General features: G+C 36.2%; 1 protein-coding gene across 1 annotated transcript in view; it reads left to right on the top strand.

Annotated features, from left to right (window-relative positions):
- The window catches only part of LOC134532208 (uncharacterized), an 806,722-nt gene that overhangs the window by 618,919 nt on the left and 173,093 nt on the right, over positions 1–14,710 (top strand). Inside the window, exon 5 of the mRNA XM_063368628.1 lies at positions 976–1,408. Coding sequence (XP_063224698.1) covers positions 976–1,408 — 433 coding nt within the window. The remainder of the gene's footprint in view (positions 1–975; positions 1,409–14,710) is intronic.

Here is a 14,710-nt window from a genome sequence, read left to right on the forward strand (position 1 = left end):
AGTCACGTTTATGGACACACTGGCTGCAATACCCGGCGTTGCCCGGGCTGAACACAGGGTGAAAAGGACCTTTTTCAAAATCAGATGTAGTTAGTAATTGTCTTCTTAATTTGAATGTCAAGTGTGAAAATTAATTTATATAACTTTCAGTTATTGTCACGGCTGCAGGGAGAATTACAGGCGACGGGCGTGTGCCAAAGAAAGGATAAGACTAGCCGGAATGCTGGCTCGTGAGATCGTTGGCAAAAATCAGATACGTCGCTGGGAACGAATTGGGAGACGAGCCTGACAAAGATTAAGTGGGAGTTTGTAGTGAGTGGAAAAAGTTTAAGTTTTAGCTACAAAATTACTGCTAAAATAATAATTTAAAAAATGAAATGTACAATTATGGTAATAATGTAAATCTATGAAAACATTTGAACAGTTATAAATGCCAAATACATAAATCATTGGTAATAAAAAAGCGTTAAAACCTTAACGAAACCTTTCTTTGTAATAAATTAATCAATGACTGCATGTAACTCCCATTTCACAGTGCTGGGGCTCTCCTAACCAAACCTTCACTCTGGTTATCATGCCCCAGCTCAGACAACATTCTCCCAGCTTTCACCCCGAAATACTTACAGTTAGTTATCTTGCAGCATACGTCAACTGGCTCTGGTCTCATCTGTAACTTCTTCGGAACAGCCGCGTCTTTAACATTCCATTTCGCGGGAGGAAATATTTGGTATTGTCTGATAATGAAAGATATTTGCGCTTAATACAGTTTAAGACAACTGGTTTTAGTTGTCAGTGTAAGAGTTGCAATTATATAAGTAATTTTTTTAAAATATGATTTACACAAATTAAGTTATTGAAATACGATTAAAAAAAAAAGAGTAAATTCTTGTTCATAATTTGAGGGAGGATGTATCCTGATGTGTTCCCATGTTCAGGCAAGAGTGGCACCGAGAGTGTTGGGATGCCGTGTTGCAGACGAGTTCTGCGAGGAGTTCCCACACAACCTGATCCCGACGCCCGGCTACTGGATCGAGTGCTCGCGCCAGAAGATCACCTGCGACACCATCTGGGACGAGTCGGAGTCGGAGCACGAGTTGAACGAGGAGGAGGAGGAGGAGGAGGAGGGGGGCGGGGCGCGCGCGGACACGCCCCCACGGGCAGGTCGCCTGGAGGAGGACCTCTGCCTGCTGGAGGACGAGGAGGAGGAGGACCTGCCGCGCAAGAAGACGGCCATAGAGGAGCAGTGGGAGAAGCACCAGGGCTTCGAGCTCACCTCGGTGGAGCAGGAGACCTACGAGAAGTACTTCTACAGCACGGAGCACTGGAACTACTTCACCAACGACGAGGATCTGGGCCCTGTCATTCTGAGCATCAAGCAGGAGACCATCAACGGCCGGGACCAGTTCAGGTGAGAGTGTGCTCACGTCTCTCTCGCTTTTAACCAAGCCTTGGCTGGCTCTCACTGTACGCATATGCCATCACTTATTTTAACATTGTGAATCATTTTTGTGGTAGCAATACCAACATTCACTTCATAATAACACTGTTTTAATTAAATTAAATTGTTTTGCAAGCCAATAAAAACCATATATCTTAGTATCATTTTAATATCAGCGCTACAAAGAAATAATTAAAAAAAAACAAAATTGAATAGAATATTATGGCCTATAAGATTTATCTACGTATTGTTTGCAATATAACCTACTTAAGGTTGGAGTTTCACTTTTCTAAGATACCAAAGTATGTTAAAGTTTGGAATATTTTTGGTGTTCCTAAGAAGTGATAGGAAGGTAAAATTATTTCTTTCTTGAAACATTAGCATAACTGCGCCACAAACACGCGTGGTTAAACAACTGTTGCTTCGATGTAATAATAATAATTTTCAACCTATAATTTTTTTTATAATTCTAAGGAGCCATATATTTCAAAAAAAATTCTTTAGTGTTTATTTTCGTACTCTTTTCACATTGGTTAATCGATAATTAGAAATCAATCTATATTTGCTGGTAGAATATCCAAATTGTTTATTTGTTCATCAGGGTTTCTTTACCTAACATTTGTCAAAAATAGAATAAACATTCAGCTAACACCTCCTGGGCAATATTCACTTAAATAATTTGGCAAATAAGAAAACACTTTTCAAAAAACCTTTTTAATAAGAGTTAATTTTCTTTACTGTTACTTTAACTAAAAAATACTTGTCAAAACTTAAAATAATATTTTTTTTAAATATATTATTAATTAGAATTGGAATGTTTCTTCAGGGACAATGTTATTCTTATGCGAATACTTTTTTGGGGAGTATTCTTGTGGTGGCTTGACTATCGTCACGATTCGGCTATGTTCGGACGTTTCTGTCGCTGGATGCCTAAGATCGGTACCTCGTCGATAATCTTAGGGCACTTTCGTCTTTTTTTATCCGGAATCCTGCACAGTGTTGGCAGTTGTGCTAGTGCCGCCTGCTAGACGCACCACTGTCGTGGATAGTCATATTGTTATGTTTTTCACGGTATTGGCTATTTATACTGTAAAAATTGTTTATGTTAGTTATTATGGTGATTCCTTTTAATATTTAAAGAAGTTAAAAATATTTCTGATGTTTCAGTAAACGGACTGTGACAACAATGTACGAAGGTAGTTCATAAGCTTTAAACGAAAAGTCACTTCAAACCTTTACCGCTCAGAACACTAAACTGGAAAACATACGCCTTTGTACGCACAATTGAAACTTTAAACAAACCTATAACTAAATAACATATATAAAAAATAACACACATACACCATCTTGTATTTTTTTTTATTTTAAGTAAATATTGCATTACTTAATAGAGGGTTTTAAAACAAATTAGTTTAAATTTAACCCGCTAGAGTGAAGTATCACCATACAGTGACAATCCATGACCTACTTCATCTTGTCAGTCGTCCTGGCCGCTATCAACAAATTCTGTTATTTTTTAGCAAGAAATTATGGAAAATTAAAAAATTAAATCATTGTTAGGATAATTATTAATTTAATTGATTTATATCCTCAGTTTGATCCTAGCACGATAAAAAAAATGTAATGTCAGGTAAAAAATTATTTAATACTACTTATATGGTAAATAAACCTAAAATAGGTATAAAATCCTCATCTCCCTGACGACAATTGATTCGATCGATTATTGTACATTGTTCCATCCTTGCTCGAAACTAAAAAAAGGTATTTTTTATGTAAAAATCACTTATTAGAAAAACTAATTAATAAAATATATACTCTTAAATCGCGCGCCTACTGGCATCAAAAAAGGCGGTATGACCGCCAGTTTGTAAATTCGTGATATTTTACCTAGAAATTCGGAAAAGATTCTGACTTATATATTAAAAAATATAACTTATTTAAATAATGACTGAGTAAAAAAATTAATATCGATTGTCAGATTCCACGTAGTACAGAGTTATTAAACTTATTTATATATTTTTTAAAAACAGTCAAAAGCCCAGGAGACAATAAAAAAATCAACCATATTATATTAAACAGCAGGACAGTGTAGTTAGAACACATAGAGTGTTTGACACTCATGAGGTATGAACCGTGTGATCAATACCCAGCCAAAAGTTTGCTTTTTCTTGCCCCATGTAGAAAAATAACTTCCAATACATGTGACGTTAAAAGTATTTACGTACGACTAATCAAAGTACGTACCTAAATTCTAGCTCGTCAAACAAAAATGTAAAAGGACTCTCAAGGCTAGAGGTAGATGCAGGCCGAACGAGACTCGTCTGCTGGCGCGCGGGGGAGACTTGCAAGCTAGCAGAAGTGTTAGGTAACCAACCACCTGGCCTAAAGACACGCGGCGCGCAGGCCTCCGTCCCAGGCCGTGTCGCCTACAGTAAAAACCTCCGCTGAAATCATGGCCTTTACATGTAAAGTATTTGTTGGAATGCTTTCAAAGAACGAAAAACGGAACGAGAGTAAAAAATTACCTTACGAATGTAAGGTTTGCGTCCCAATATATTTGTAGTGCATTATAATAAGAAACAACAAGGCTTAATAGATACAAAGTGAATCGGAAGCCAGAGGTATTTATTAACAATATTTAGCGAACATCTTAAATAGGCTTTGTTCAACATCTGATGTATATATAGTCGTATCCGAACCACAAGGTCAACCTTGATCTGACATTAGTCTTGACTACGCACATTAAACGAAACGACACACATACAATAAAAGAAACAATCACGCAATACAAGCACTGGACATGCAATGGACACGCAATACAAGCAATGAAAACGCAATGCACTCACCGAACATACAATACAAACGCTGGACACGTAATGAAATGCAATACACACACCGAAAATGCTACAACATGCAATACACCAATGAACACGCAATATATACTCAATAAACACATAATACACAAGCATGAACATGCAATGTACACAACGAACACGCAATTAACACACAATACACCCAATGAATACGCAATACACACACAGGACACGCGCAGGGACTCACCCCAAGGATACGATCTCGTCACAATGATACGATCTGATCGCCAGATGCAGTACGATACAATGCCTCCGATAGTTTTTGGCTCAAAATGTCTTTGGCTCCAACAGCCATTGTCTACAAAATTCATTGGCAAGAACAGTCATTTGCTCGACCAGTTATTGGCTCGAACAGGTATTGGTTCGAACATTTATTCGATCAAACATAATAATTTAATCCAACAGTCATTTGCTCCAACAGTCTTTTGCCCCAAAATTCTTTGGCCCGAACAGTCTTTGGTTTGAAAAAAATTATCTCTTTAAATAATTTGGCGAAAAATGTGGCTCGAAGAGTCTTTGGCTTTTGAAAAATCAACGGCTAAAAAAGACTTTGATATGAAAAGTATTTGGCTAGAAAGTTCTTTGGCTCAAAAGTCTTTGGTTTGAAAGTCTTCAGCTAGCATATGCTTTGTCTCGAAGAGTCTTTGGCTCGAAACGGCTTTGGTTCAAAAATTCCTTGGCTTCTAGTGTCTTTGGCTCCAAATGTCTTGGGCACCTACAGTCTTTGGCACTAACATACTTTGGCTCCAACAGACTATGACTCGAACATACTTTGGCTCCAACAGACTATGACTCCCAACATTCTATGGCGCCGACAGTTTATGGTTCCATCTGTTTTGGATCCAACTGTCCATGGCCCCAACATTCTTTGGCTACAAACAGTCCTTGGCCCCAACAGACCTTGTCCCAACAGTCATTGTCCCCAGCAAATATTGGCCACAACAGTTATTGGCCCCAACAGTGTGTATTTGTTATAGTTGTTTGCATGTCTTTTGTCATTAAACTGTGTGGTGTTTACATTGTTATACCCATTCACTCTACACAATTACATTTTTTTACTTTTATTATTTTAATTCATTTGTTTCCATAGTTAATTCACTACGTCCAACATATAACGGACACTCACTTAACATAGCAACGGCGCCCAATAAATTATAATAACTTTTAATTAGCTATGTTATGCCCATAGAATACTTGAAAATAATACGAGAAATAGATACATAGAGTCTACAAGACAGAGTGGCGTTACCACCATCCATGTACATTATACAAACACAATACATAATATAGTATATAATATACATATACTAGAAGATTACAAGGCTACGAGACTATGAGTCTACAAGACACAACTAGCTTCTATAGCTCCATTTAGCTGCGAGAGTTAATTTATCTCATTCAAATAACTTGTTTGCAAGTAGACCCGATTATTTTCAGTGTTGACGCCCCATACAGTGTTATACAGGTAGTCGCTCTTCCTTGTAGTTAGTGGGATGCTCACTTACGATCGCAAGAGGAGGGCTTCGCTAGACATCAAGGAGAATGAAGTTCGTCTTGCACGATATAATTTCTCAACGGTCTCAAGACATAGTAATCGCCTGAATAATGAATCTTTTTCGCCCCTGAAATCCAACATATAAAAAAAATATTTTAAGTTCTGATTTCGTAATAGAAATTTACTAATAAATGTAATGTGAATAAAATGACTTGTATAAGTAAGAAAAAGATTCATTCAGGTATATTTGCTCTGGAATAACCAAAATAATTCGGAGAATAGTAGCAGAAGAATAGAAGCAGAATTCTCACCAAGAAAAACCAGGGCCACACAGAGAACACCAACAGAAGTCTGGATAGGAATGACTAGAAGAACTTGTAGAAACCAACAAAATATTGGCAAGAATAATTTGGAGCACACGAAGAAAACCATGAAAATATTAACAGGAACTTTCAGAAATACACGGAGAAAACCAGCGCAATATTGACATAAATAATCAATAAGACGCAGAGAAAAGAGAAAACTAACGGAAATTTCCTAAATAAAGATCAGTAAAACTAAAAAAAAATATTAAAAAATAAAAATTAAAACATAAGAAAATTAAAAAATGTTTATGTCAGCCTTTGATCTTCTCCTTCGTTCAGCAAGGATAGAGCTCCAGCAAATAACAGAAGTTGTTTTGTAATTTTATAGTTGTTATTTTTATTGTACAACACAGCATATGGTGCCTGCTGTTTAAAGAATCGCGTCTACTTGCAACAAGTTATTTGCATGAGATGAATTCACTCTCGCTGCTGAATCGAGATATTGTAGCCAGTTGCCCTCTTTCTTATATACTCACTCGTAGCCTCGTAGCCTTGTATCCTCGTAGCCGTGTTGTCTCGTAGCCACTTGGCATGTAGACTCAGTCTCATAACTTTGTAGCGTTCTTAGTCTCGTAGCTAAATGAATCCTTGTAGTCTCATAGTCCTTCAAGCCTAGTAGTTTTGTAGTCCTGTAGCCTTGTAGTCTCGTGGCCTCGTAGTCTCAAAGTCATTGTAGCTTTGTTGCATCATGGTTGAATAGCTAGTTGGATTCTCGTAGACTAGAAGTCTCTAGTACTGTTGCCCCTTAGTTTTGTAGTCATGTAGCTTCGTAGAATCGTAGCCTCTTGTAGCTTCGTAGCCTCGTAGTCATGAAATTAGTAAGAGCCGCGTAGAGTCGAAGTCTCATAGTCCTGTTGTCTCTTAGTTTTGTAGTCATTTAGCTTCGTAAACTCGTAGCCTCGTAGTATCGAAATTATGATTATATAGTTGGAACCTCGAAGACTCGAAAATCTCAGTCCTGTTGCCACATATCTGTAGCTTCGCAAACTCGTAGCATCGTAGAATCGAAATTATAATTATATAGTTGGAACCTCGAAGACTCGAAAATCTCATAGTCCTGTTGCCACCTAGTTTTGTAGTACAGTAGCTTCGTAGTTTCGTAGCCTCGTTGTTTTGTAGTTTTGTAGTTTTTTGGTGCCTCGTAAACTCATCTCATAGTTCTGTTGCCTTGAAGTCTTGTAGTCCTGTAGTCGTAGTCTCGTAGCCTCGTGGATTTGAAGTTTTGAAGCTTCGTAGCCAAGTAATCTTGTGGCCAAATGTTGCTGAAGCAGTTAAGGCTCACATGGCTGGAGACTATGAATTTTGGAGTCAATGCCTTGTGGAGTCAATTTATTTTGGAGACAAAAACTGTTCGAGACAAAGACTGTTCGAACCAATGACTTTTGGAGCCAAAGACTGCTGGAGCCAAAGACTGTTGGGGCCAAATAATGTTGGAGCCAAAGACTGTGGGAGGCATTGTATCCTACCGCATTGTACATTTAGATCGTAACCCTTCGATAAGATAGCATTCCTGCGATGAAATCGTATCATTGAGACCGGATCCTATCCTTGTGACCATATCGTATCCTTGTGACAAGATCTTATCCCTGTGACGTATACCTGTGCGTGTCGTGTGTGTATTGCGTATTCAGTGCATGTATTGTGTGTTCTTTGCAGGTATTGTGTGTTCTTTGCATGTATTGTGTGTTCATTGCTTGTATTGTGTGTTCATTGCTTGTATTGTGTGCTTAATGCGTGTGTATTGCGTGTTCATTGAGTGTATTGAATGTCTAAAGCATTTTCAGTGTGTGTATTGCATGTTCATTGCGTGTATTGCATGATCATAGCATTTTCGGTGTGTATACTACAAGTTTATTGCGTGTCCAGCGTTTGTATTGCATGTTCGGTGAGTGCATTGCTTTTTCATTGCTTGTTTTGCGTGTCCATTACATGTCCAGTGCCTGTATTGAGTGATTGTTTCTTTTATTGTATGTGTGTCGTTTCGTTTAATGTGCGTAGTCAATACTAATGTCAGATCAAGATTGACCTTGTGGTTCGGATACGACTATATATAGGGGAGAGTTGGGTAAAACAGGGTAGTTGGGTAGAACGGGGTACCACTGTTATTTTCCGTACACGTGCTGTTATCTGTGTGTACGTTTGGTAAGTTACTTCTCTAGACGTCGTCACTACAGTGAGGTAGTATGAAGTGTCGCACAGTATTCTTTCGTGCGTAATAATGGAATTTACAAATTTATGATGTTTCACTAAAATGTTTAGCGTGTATTGGCTATACAATATTTAATCAGTGGTTGCAGATATATTTTATGGTAAGATGTATTCAAGTAAAGTATTATATTTGCTATGTTGTGCCATAGTAACCGATGTAATTGACGGGTGTTAAGATTTTCTGTTGTCATTTTTTCTTGAGAACCTGCATGTAGGGTAAAACAGGGTACACAGGTAATGGGTAAAACGGGGTAGTACCCCGTTCTGCCCAACCAGTTTCCTGTTTTAACCATCTTTTCGATCAATTGTGCAAATGACTTTTAAAATTAAAAACAGTTTTGTTATGCATACTAAATGTTATACAGAGTTAACTACAGTACATTTATACAGTCACCCAAAAGTCTTGTATCGGGTGAGAGAAAAATTGGAAACGTAAAAATGTTGTAGGCCCATGTAATTAAATTGTAATTTGACTTTATAATTTTTTCTATTTTTATAAATAAAGTGATTTATGCTATTTATTAAATATTAATGCAATGCAACGCTTGAAAGAGTATGTATATATAAATATATATATATATATATTTTTGATAAACACAAGAACAAACTAGCTGAGAGACATTATTAACTTAATAAAATTACTTATGAAGTTCATGAGTTTTCATTGTAATAGATTAAACATTTTCTTTTCTAACGATGGGTAGAAATTATACCAGAAAGACTAAGAGGCAGTCCTGGCCAGAGGATAGTATGGAAATAGCTGTCAGTGAAGTCATAGGCGGTATGATGGGATATACGAAGGCTGCAAAGACATATTGTGTTCCACAAAGTACACTGGAAACAAGAGTTAAAAAGGCCCGAATTTCAGGCTCTTTAACCAATGCGGGGAAAAAAGGTGTGTTAAAATTTGGTACAAATTCAATTATAAAATACATATAATTGCAGCTTTATGAATGTTTTTTTAAATACCTTCTTGCATAACATCATTGTTTTACTAACAAGGGTAGTAGGTATTGATGACTAGGGCGCCGGTGCTGTAGATTTATACATTCAAAACTTTTATTAGGGTTCTCTGAGAGCATGGGAAGAAAACTAGGGGCTAACGCATTCAACATTTTTGACAAAGCATAAACATTTATAAAAATTGCAGTTACTTAATATTTTAAGGAATGTTTCTTACGGTTATGGGACGTATTTGTTTGCAGGAATGGGAGAGTTGCCTGTGTTCACATCAGCTCAAGAGAAAGAACTTGTCGATCATATTGTGGAAATGGAAAACCGATTGTTTGGTATTACTATGAATGAACTGTGTGCTCTTGCTTTCGAGCTAGCGGATAAGAACAATATTACCAATAACTTTAACAAAGACTCAAAAATGGCTGGGAAGGATTGGCTTTATGCCTTTCTGCAAAGGCATCCAGACATTAAACTGAGAAAACCCGAAGCAACATCATTAGGGCGAGCAATAGGATTTAATCAGGCATTTAATCAGGCATCTCGTTTAGGCCTATCTGATAAAAACAATCGAAATGCTTCATCAAACAGTAGCTTCACAATTCCATCGACTACAGTTATGCCGATTCCCCATGCCAAAATAAATCCTGCAGAAGGAAGAGGACGACGACGTGGCAAGGCAGCTGTGCTGACCGACTCGCCATATAAGAACGAACTAATTATTATTCAGTCAGCTTCACCAAAATCTTTAAAAAAGGAAAAATGATGGTGTGTCTAAATCTCAAAACAGTTCTAAAAAACATAATAATAAAGAAGACAGCAACAAATCCATACCAACAGTAACTTTGCGTGTGTCTGATGATGATGACGTGCCTTGCATGTATTGCGCTGAACAGTTCTCCACTTCAAAATCAGCCAAAATTTGGGGGCAATGCTTAAAGTGTCTTTCTTGGAGCCATGAAGGATGTGTTGGTGTAGACACAGATGACTGTAGGCCATTTGAATGTGATTTCTGCCAGTTTGGAATATAGACTCTGGCCTTATTTTGTGTTCTGATGGGCCTACTATGCCATATTAGGCTAATTAAACAATCATATGTTTTGTCAGATATTTGGGTTAACCGCATATGCAAGGTTGTATTATACATAATTAGATTATGCTATTAGACTTACACTTCCTCAAAATTAACAGTGTTGTGTTATTGTTGTTCAAACAATGTTTGTGATTTTCCGCAAACCAATGTTTTTGTGAAGTTTTACTGAAAATACATAGGAACATGTAAGGTGAAGGCTTATAATTGAATATTTTTTTAATTATCATATTTTTACTGACAATTGTATTTATTTGTCATACTACATGTTGTTCAGAATTTTTTATAATGCACATATTTAATAATTTAAAAATCTGCTTTCTGTACCCCGTTTTACCCAACCAGTTGGGTAAAACAGGGTAGTGTGCATACATTCAAATAATGAAAAATCTTTGCAATAATAATATTTCAGAAGACACGGTACTAGTTGCAGAATTAAACTCACATTCTAATCTACGCATGCTGATGGTTTCAGACAGATACAGCAATATTAAAACAATAAATTAAAGCGATTTATACTAAGTACCCCGTTATACCCTACTCTCCGGATGTTAAACAGAGCCTATTTAAGTTGTTCGCTAAATATTGTTAATAAATACCTCTGGCTTCCGATTCACTTGGTATCTATTAAGCCTTGTTGTTTCTTATTATAATGCACTACAAAATATTTGGGACGCAAACTTGATATTCGTTTGGTAATTTTTTACTCTCGTTCCGTTTTTCGTTCTTTGAAACCATTCCAACAAATACTTTACATGTAAAGGCCATGATTTCAGCGGAGGTTTTTACTGTAGGCGACACGGCCTGGGACGGAGGCCTGCGCGCCGCGTGTCTTTAGGCCAGGTGGTTGGTTACCTAACACTTCTGCTAGCTTGCAAGTCTCCCCCGCGCGCCAGCAGACGAGTCTCGTTCGGCCTGCATCTACCTCTAGCCTTGAGAGTCCTTTTACATTTTTGTTTGACGAGCTAGAATTTAGGTACGTACTTTGATTAGTCGTACGTAAATACTTTTAACGTCACATGTATTGGAAGTTATTTTTCTACATGGGGCAAGAAAAAGCAAAGTTTTCGGCTGGGTATTGATCACACGGTTCATACCTCATGAGTGTCAAACACTCTATGTGTTCTAACTACACTGTCCTGCTGTTTAATATAATATGGATGATTTTTGTATTGTCTCCTGGACTTTTGACTGTTTTTAATATATATATATATATATAAATTTAATAACTCTGCACTACCTGGAATCTGACAATCGATATTAATTTTTTCACTCAGTCATTATTTAAATAAGTTATATCTTTTAATATATAAGTCAGAATCTTTTCCGAATTTCTAGGTAAAATATCACGAATTTACAAACTGGCGGTCATACCGCCTTTTTTGATGCCAGTAGGCGCGCGATTTAAGAGTATATATTTTATTAATTAGTTTTTCTAATAAGTGATTTTTACATAAAAAATACCTTTTTTTAGTATCGAGCAAGGATGGAACAATGGACAATAATCGATCGAATCAATTGACGTCAAGGAGATGAGGATTTTATACCTATTTTAGGTTTATTCACCATAAAGTATTAAATAAATATTTTTTACCTGAAATTACAATTATTTTTCGATCAAGGATGGAATCAGGGATATATATCAATCGATTTAATAATTTTTTTAACAAGAATTTTTTTAAATATATTTTCCATAATTTCTTGCTATTAAAAAAATTAAAAAAATGGCGGATGTAACATTTTTGACTGTATGGTGATACTGCACTCTAGTGGGTTAAATTTAAACTAATATGTTGGTAACGTCCTCTGTAAACAATGCTATAATGCCTTGAAATTAAAAATAAATAAAATACATGACTGAATATGTGTGTGGATTTTTTTATGTACTTTATTTAATTTTCCGTTTGGTAAAAGTCTCAATGATCGTACGTACAGAGGTGTATGTTTTTTATCCAGAGTTGCGAACTCTCAAGGTTTGAAATGACGTCTAGTACACGCTTATAAACTTTTTTTGGACATGATTGATACAGTATCCGAGCAGTTCCGCGCGGGTCGCCACCGAGTGCTAATCGTGTTCATTGCGCGGCGCGGTTCCCTCGTCTGACAAAGGTAATAATGTCAAACGTTCGCGTCAATGTTTGGCGTATATATGACGAGATACAGTTTTCAATGTTACGGTTAGACCAAATTCAGGTTTTACAAATTGACCGTCAAAACTACTGTATATTCTTGAAATTTGTTTCATCTGGAAAATGTGTAGCCATTTTGCGTAGCACCAACGGACTGTCATCATTCATCATTGCCATCAAGAACGGGTCAGAATCACCATTGAACATGCTATTAAAAACTAAAAATGGTAAGAATCATTAACCAGCCTATAGAAATAGAAATCATAAAATTCGTAACAAATTAGTTGATACGGTCGTGTGTTGTAACTTTGAAAGATGAGTTTTGTAGCACGAAAGCCTTACTAATATTATAAATGTGAAAGTAACTCTGTCTGTCTGTCTGTCTGTTTGTTTGTTACCTTTTCCCGGCTGAACGGCTGAACGGATCGTAATGAAATTTGGCAAGGAGATAAATTATATCTGGGGATGGACATAGGCTATCTTTTGTCTAAAAAAAATAATTTTAAATGGGTTAAAAAATATATCTTAATTTTATGTAATTTGTGTCATAGATATACAAACTGTTAGTGTCATTCCTCTATGTCTGCCAAACAATAGCTTTCAAGCCATTACGTTACGTTTTGCTATTGTAAGGAACAAAGTAGAGAGTAAGAAACAAATAAAGATATTGACAGTTTGTAGTGTCGCCATATTTGTTTCAATTTTCAATACCGTTTTTGTATATTACAATTTAAATTGCAGAAAAAAAATCATGTTTCATAGACACATAAATAGTGAGTGTGCGTCATTTCTCTATGTCCACGAGGTCTCGCCGCGTCAATTTTCTCCTTGGGGCGAACCCGTCCGCTTAATTAAATAAACAGCTTTTATCGTTGAATGATATAATGATTTATTTCATGAAAATCTGCTCTCATAAAAAAATAGTTTTATAGACATTCAATAGGCGTCTCTCTCTCTCTCTGAAGACCAATCTATGAATCGTTACAAATTTATTTCCTTTATTTTTTTAGTTTGATTTGATACAATATGATTTCACTAAAAATCAATTTCTACCCCTTCCTATTTTCATTTCCACATTTCGAAGTTTCACTTCTTCCGCACGGAGGGAATCCACGCAATATTTTTGCATGCAATTAAAAACAATTTTTTAATGATGCCAAAGAAGTATAACTTCTCATGCGCGTACCTGAGTACACGCACCCATTTTTTTTATTTAATTTCTTCTATATATATTTTTCCTCCCTACCTAGGCCACTCAAAATTCTTTTCAATTTCACGTGTATGTTTTCAATGTCATTCGAGTAGTACAATTTTTTTTTGTCGAATTGGTCATTATTTATACTTTGTTTCATTTTGGAAACACACGTATTTCAGGTATTATGACAAATAAAAAAAAATAGTTTCACTAGCATTCTTAGGTTTTTATTGTGTCGATAGTTTCAAGTTTAATTTTATGTAGGTACCCTACATAAATTCTTAAACTTATATATTTCTTCAAAATTTATTCATAGGTTGCTAGGGCCTACTAATATTTTCTATTGGTCAATATTTTTATTTTTGACGTGCCAACGTCTAATAAATCGATGAATTTCGGCTGCACGCACGAAAAAGTGTCCCACTACGGATGTCCCACTACGGATGTGTCCTATTTGCTTATTGTACGCATGCGTGGCATCTCTCTTCATGCTCATTGTAGGGCCTACGCATGCGTGGCATCTCTCTTCCACTCGATTGGAACGACCATCGATTTGACTTTTCAATCATATTTTCATCGTTTGAATTATTAATATTATGTAATTTAACGATTGTCCACCGATTTTCAGCACAACCGGTACAGTTATTTAAAAGTAATGTTGAATATTCATATACGTTTTGAACCAACAATGGTGTTTTACAGTTACACATAATAATTCAAATTACAACCGGGATCTTTGCAAAATGTTTTAAAAAAATATTGTAACACATTATAAATAAGTTTGGTGTATTTGGGATGCGTATTTGTTATAAAATCTAGTTATAAAAACGAAATAATATTATTCCCCTACCGTGAACAAATTTTTATAAATGTATATATAACATCTGAACCTACTAATTATCGCATATGGTCTGGTGGGTGAGCGATCAGCGGCGCTTACTTATAATTGTAAGCTTGTCGGTT

This window comes from Bacillus rossius, chromosome 5 (genome assembly GCF_032445375.1).
Source record: "Bacillus rossius redtenbacheri isolate Brsri chromosome 5, Brsri_v3, whole genome shotgun sequence".
Lineage (NCBI taxonomy): Eukaryota > Metazoa > Arthropoda > Insecta > Phasmatodea > Bacillidae > Bacillus > Bacillus rossius.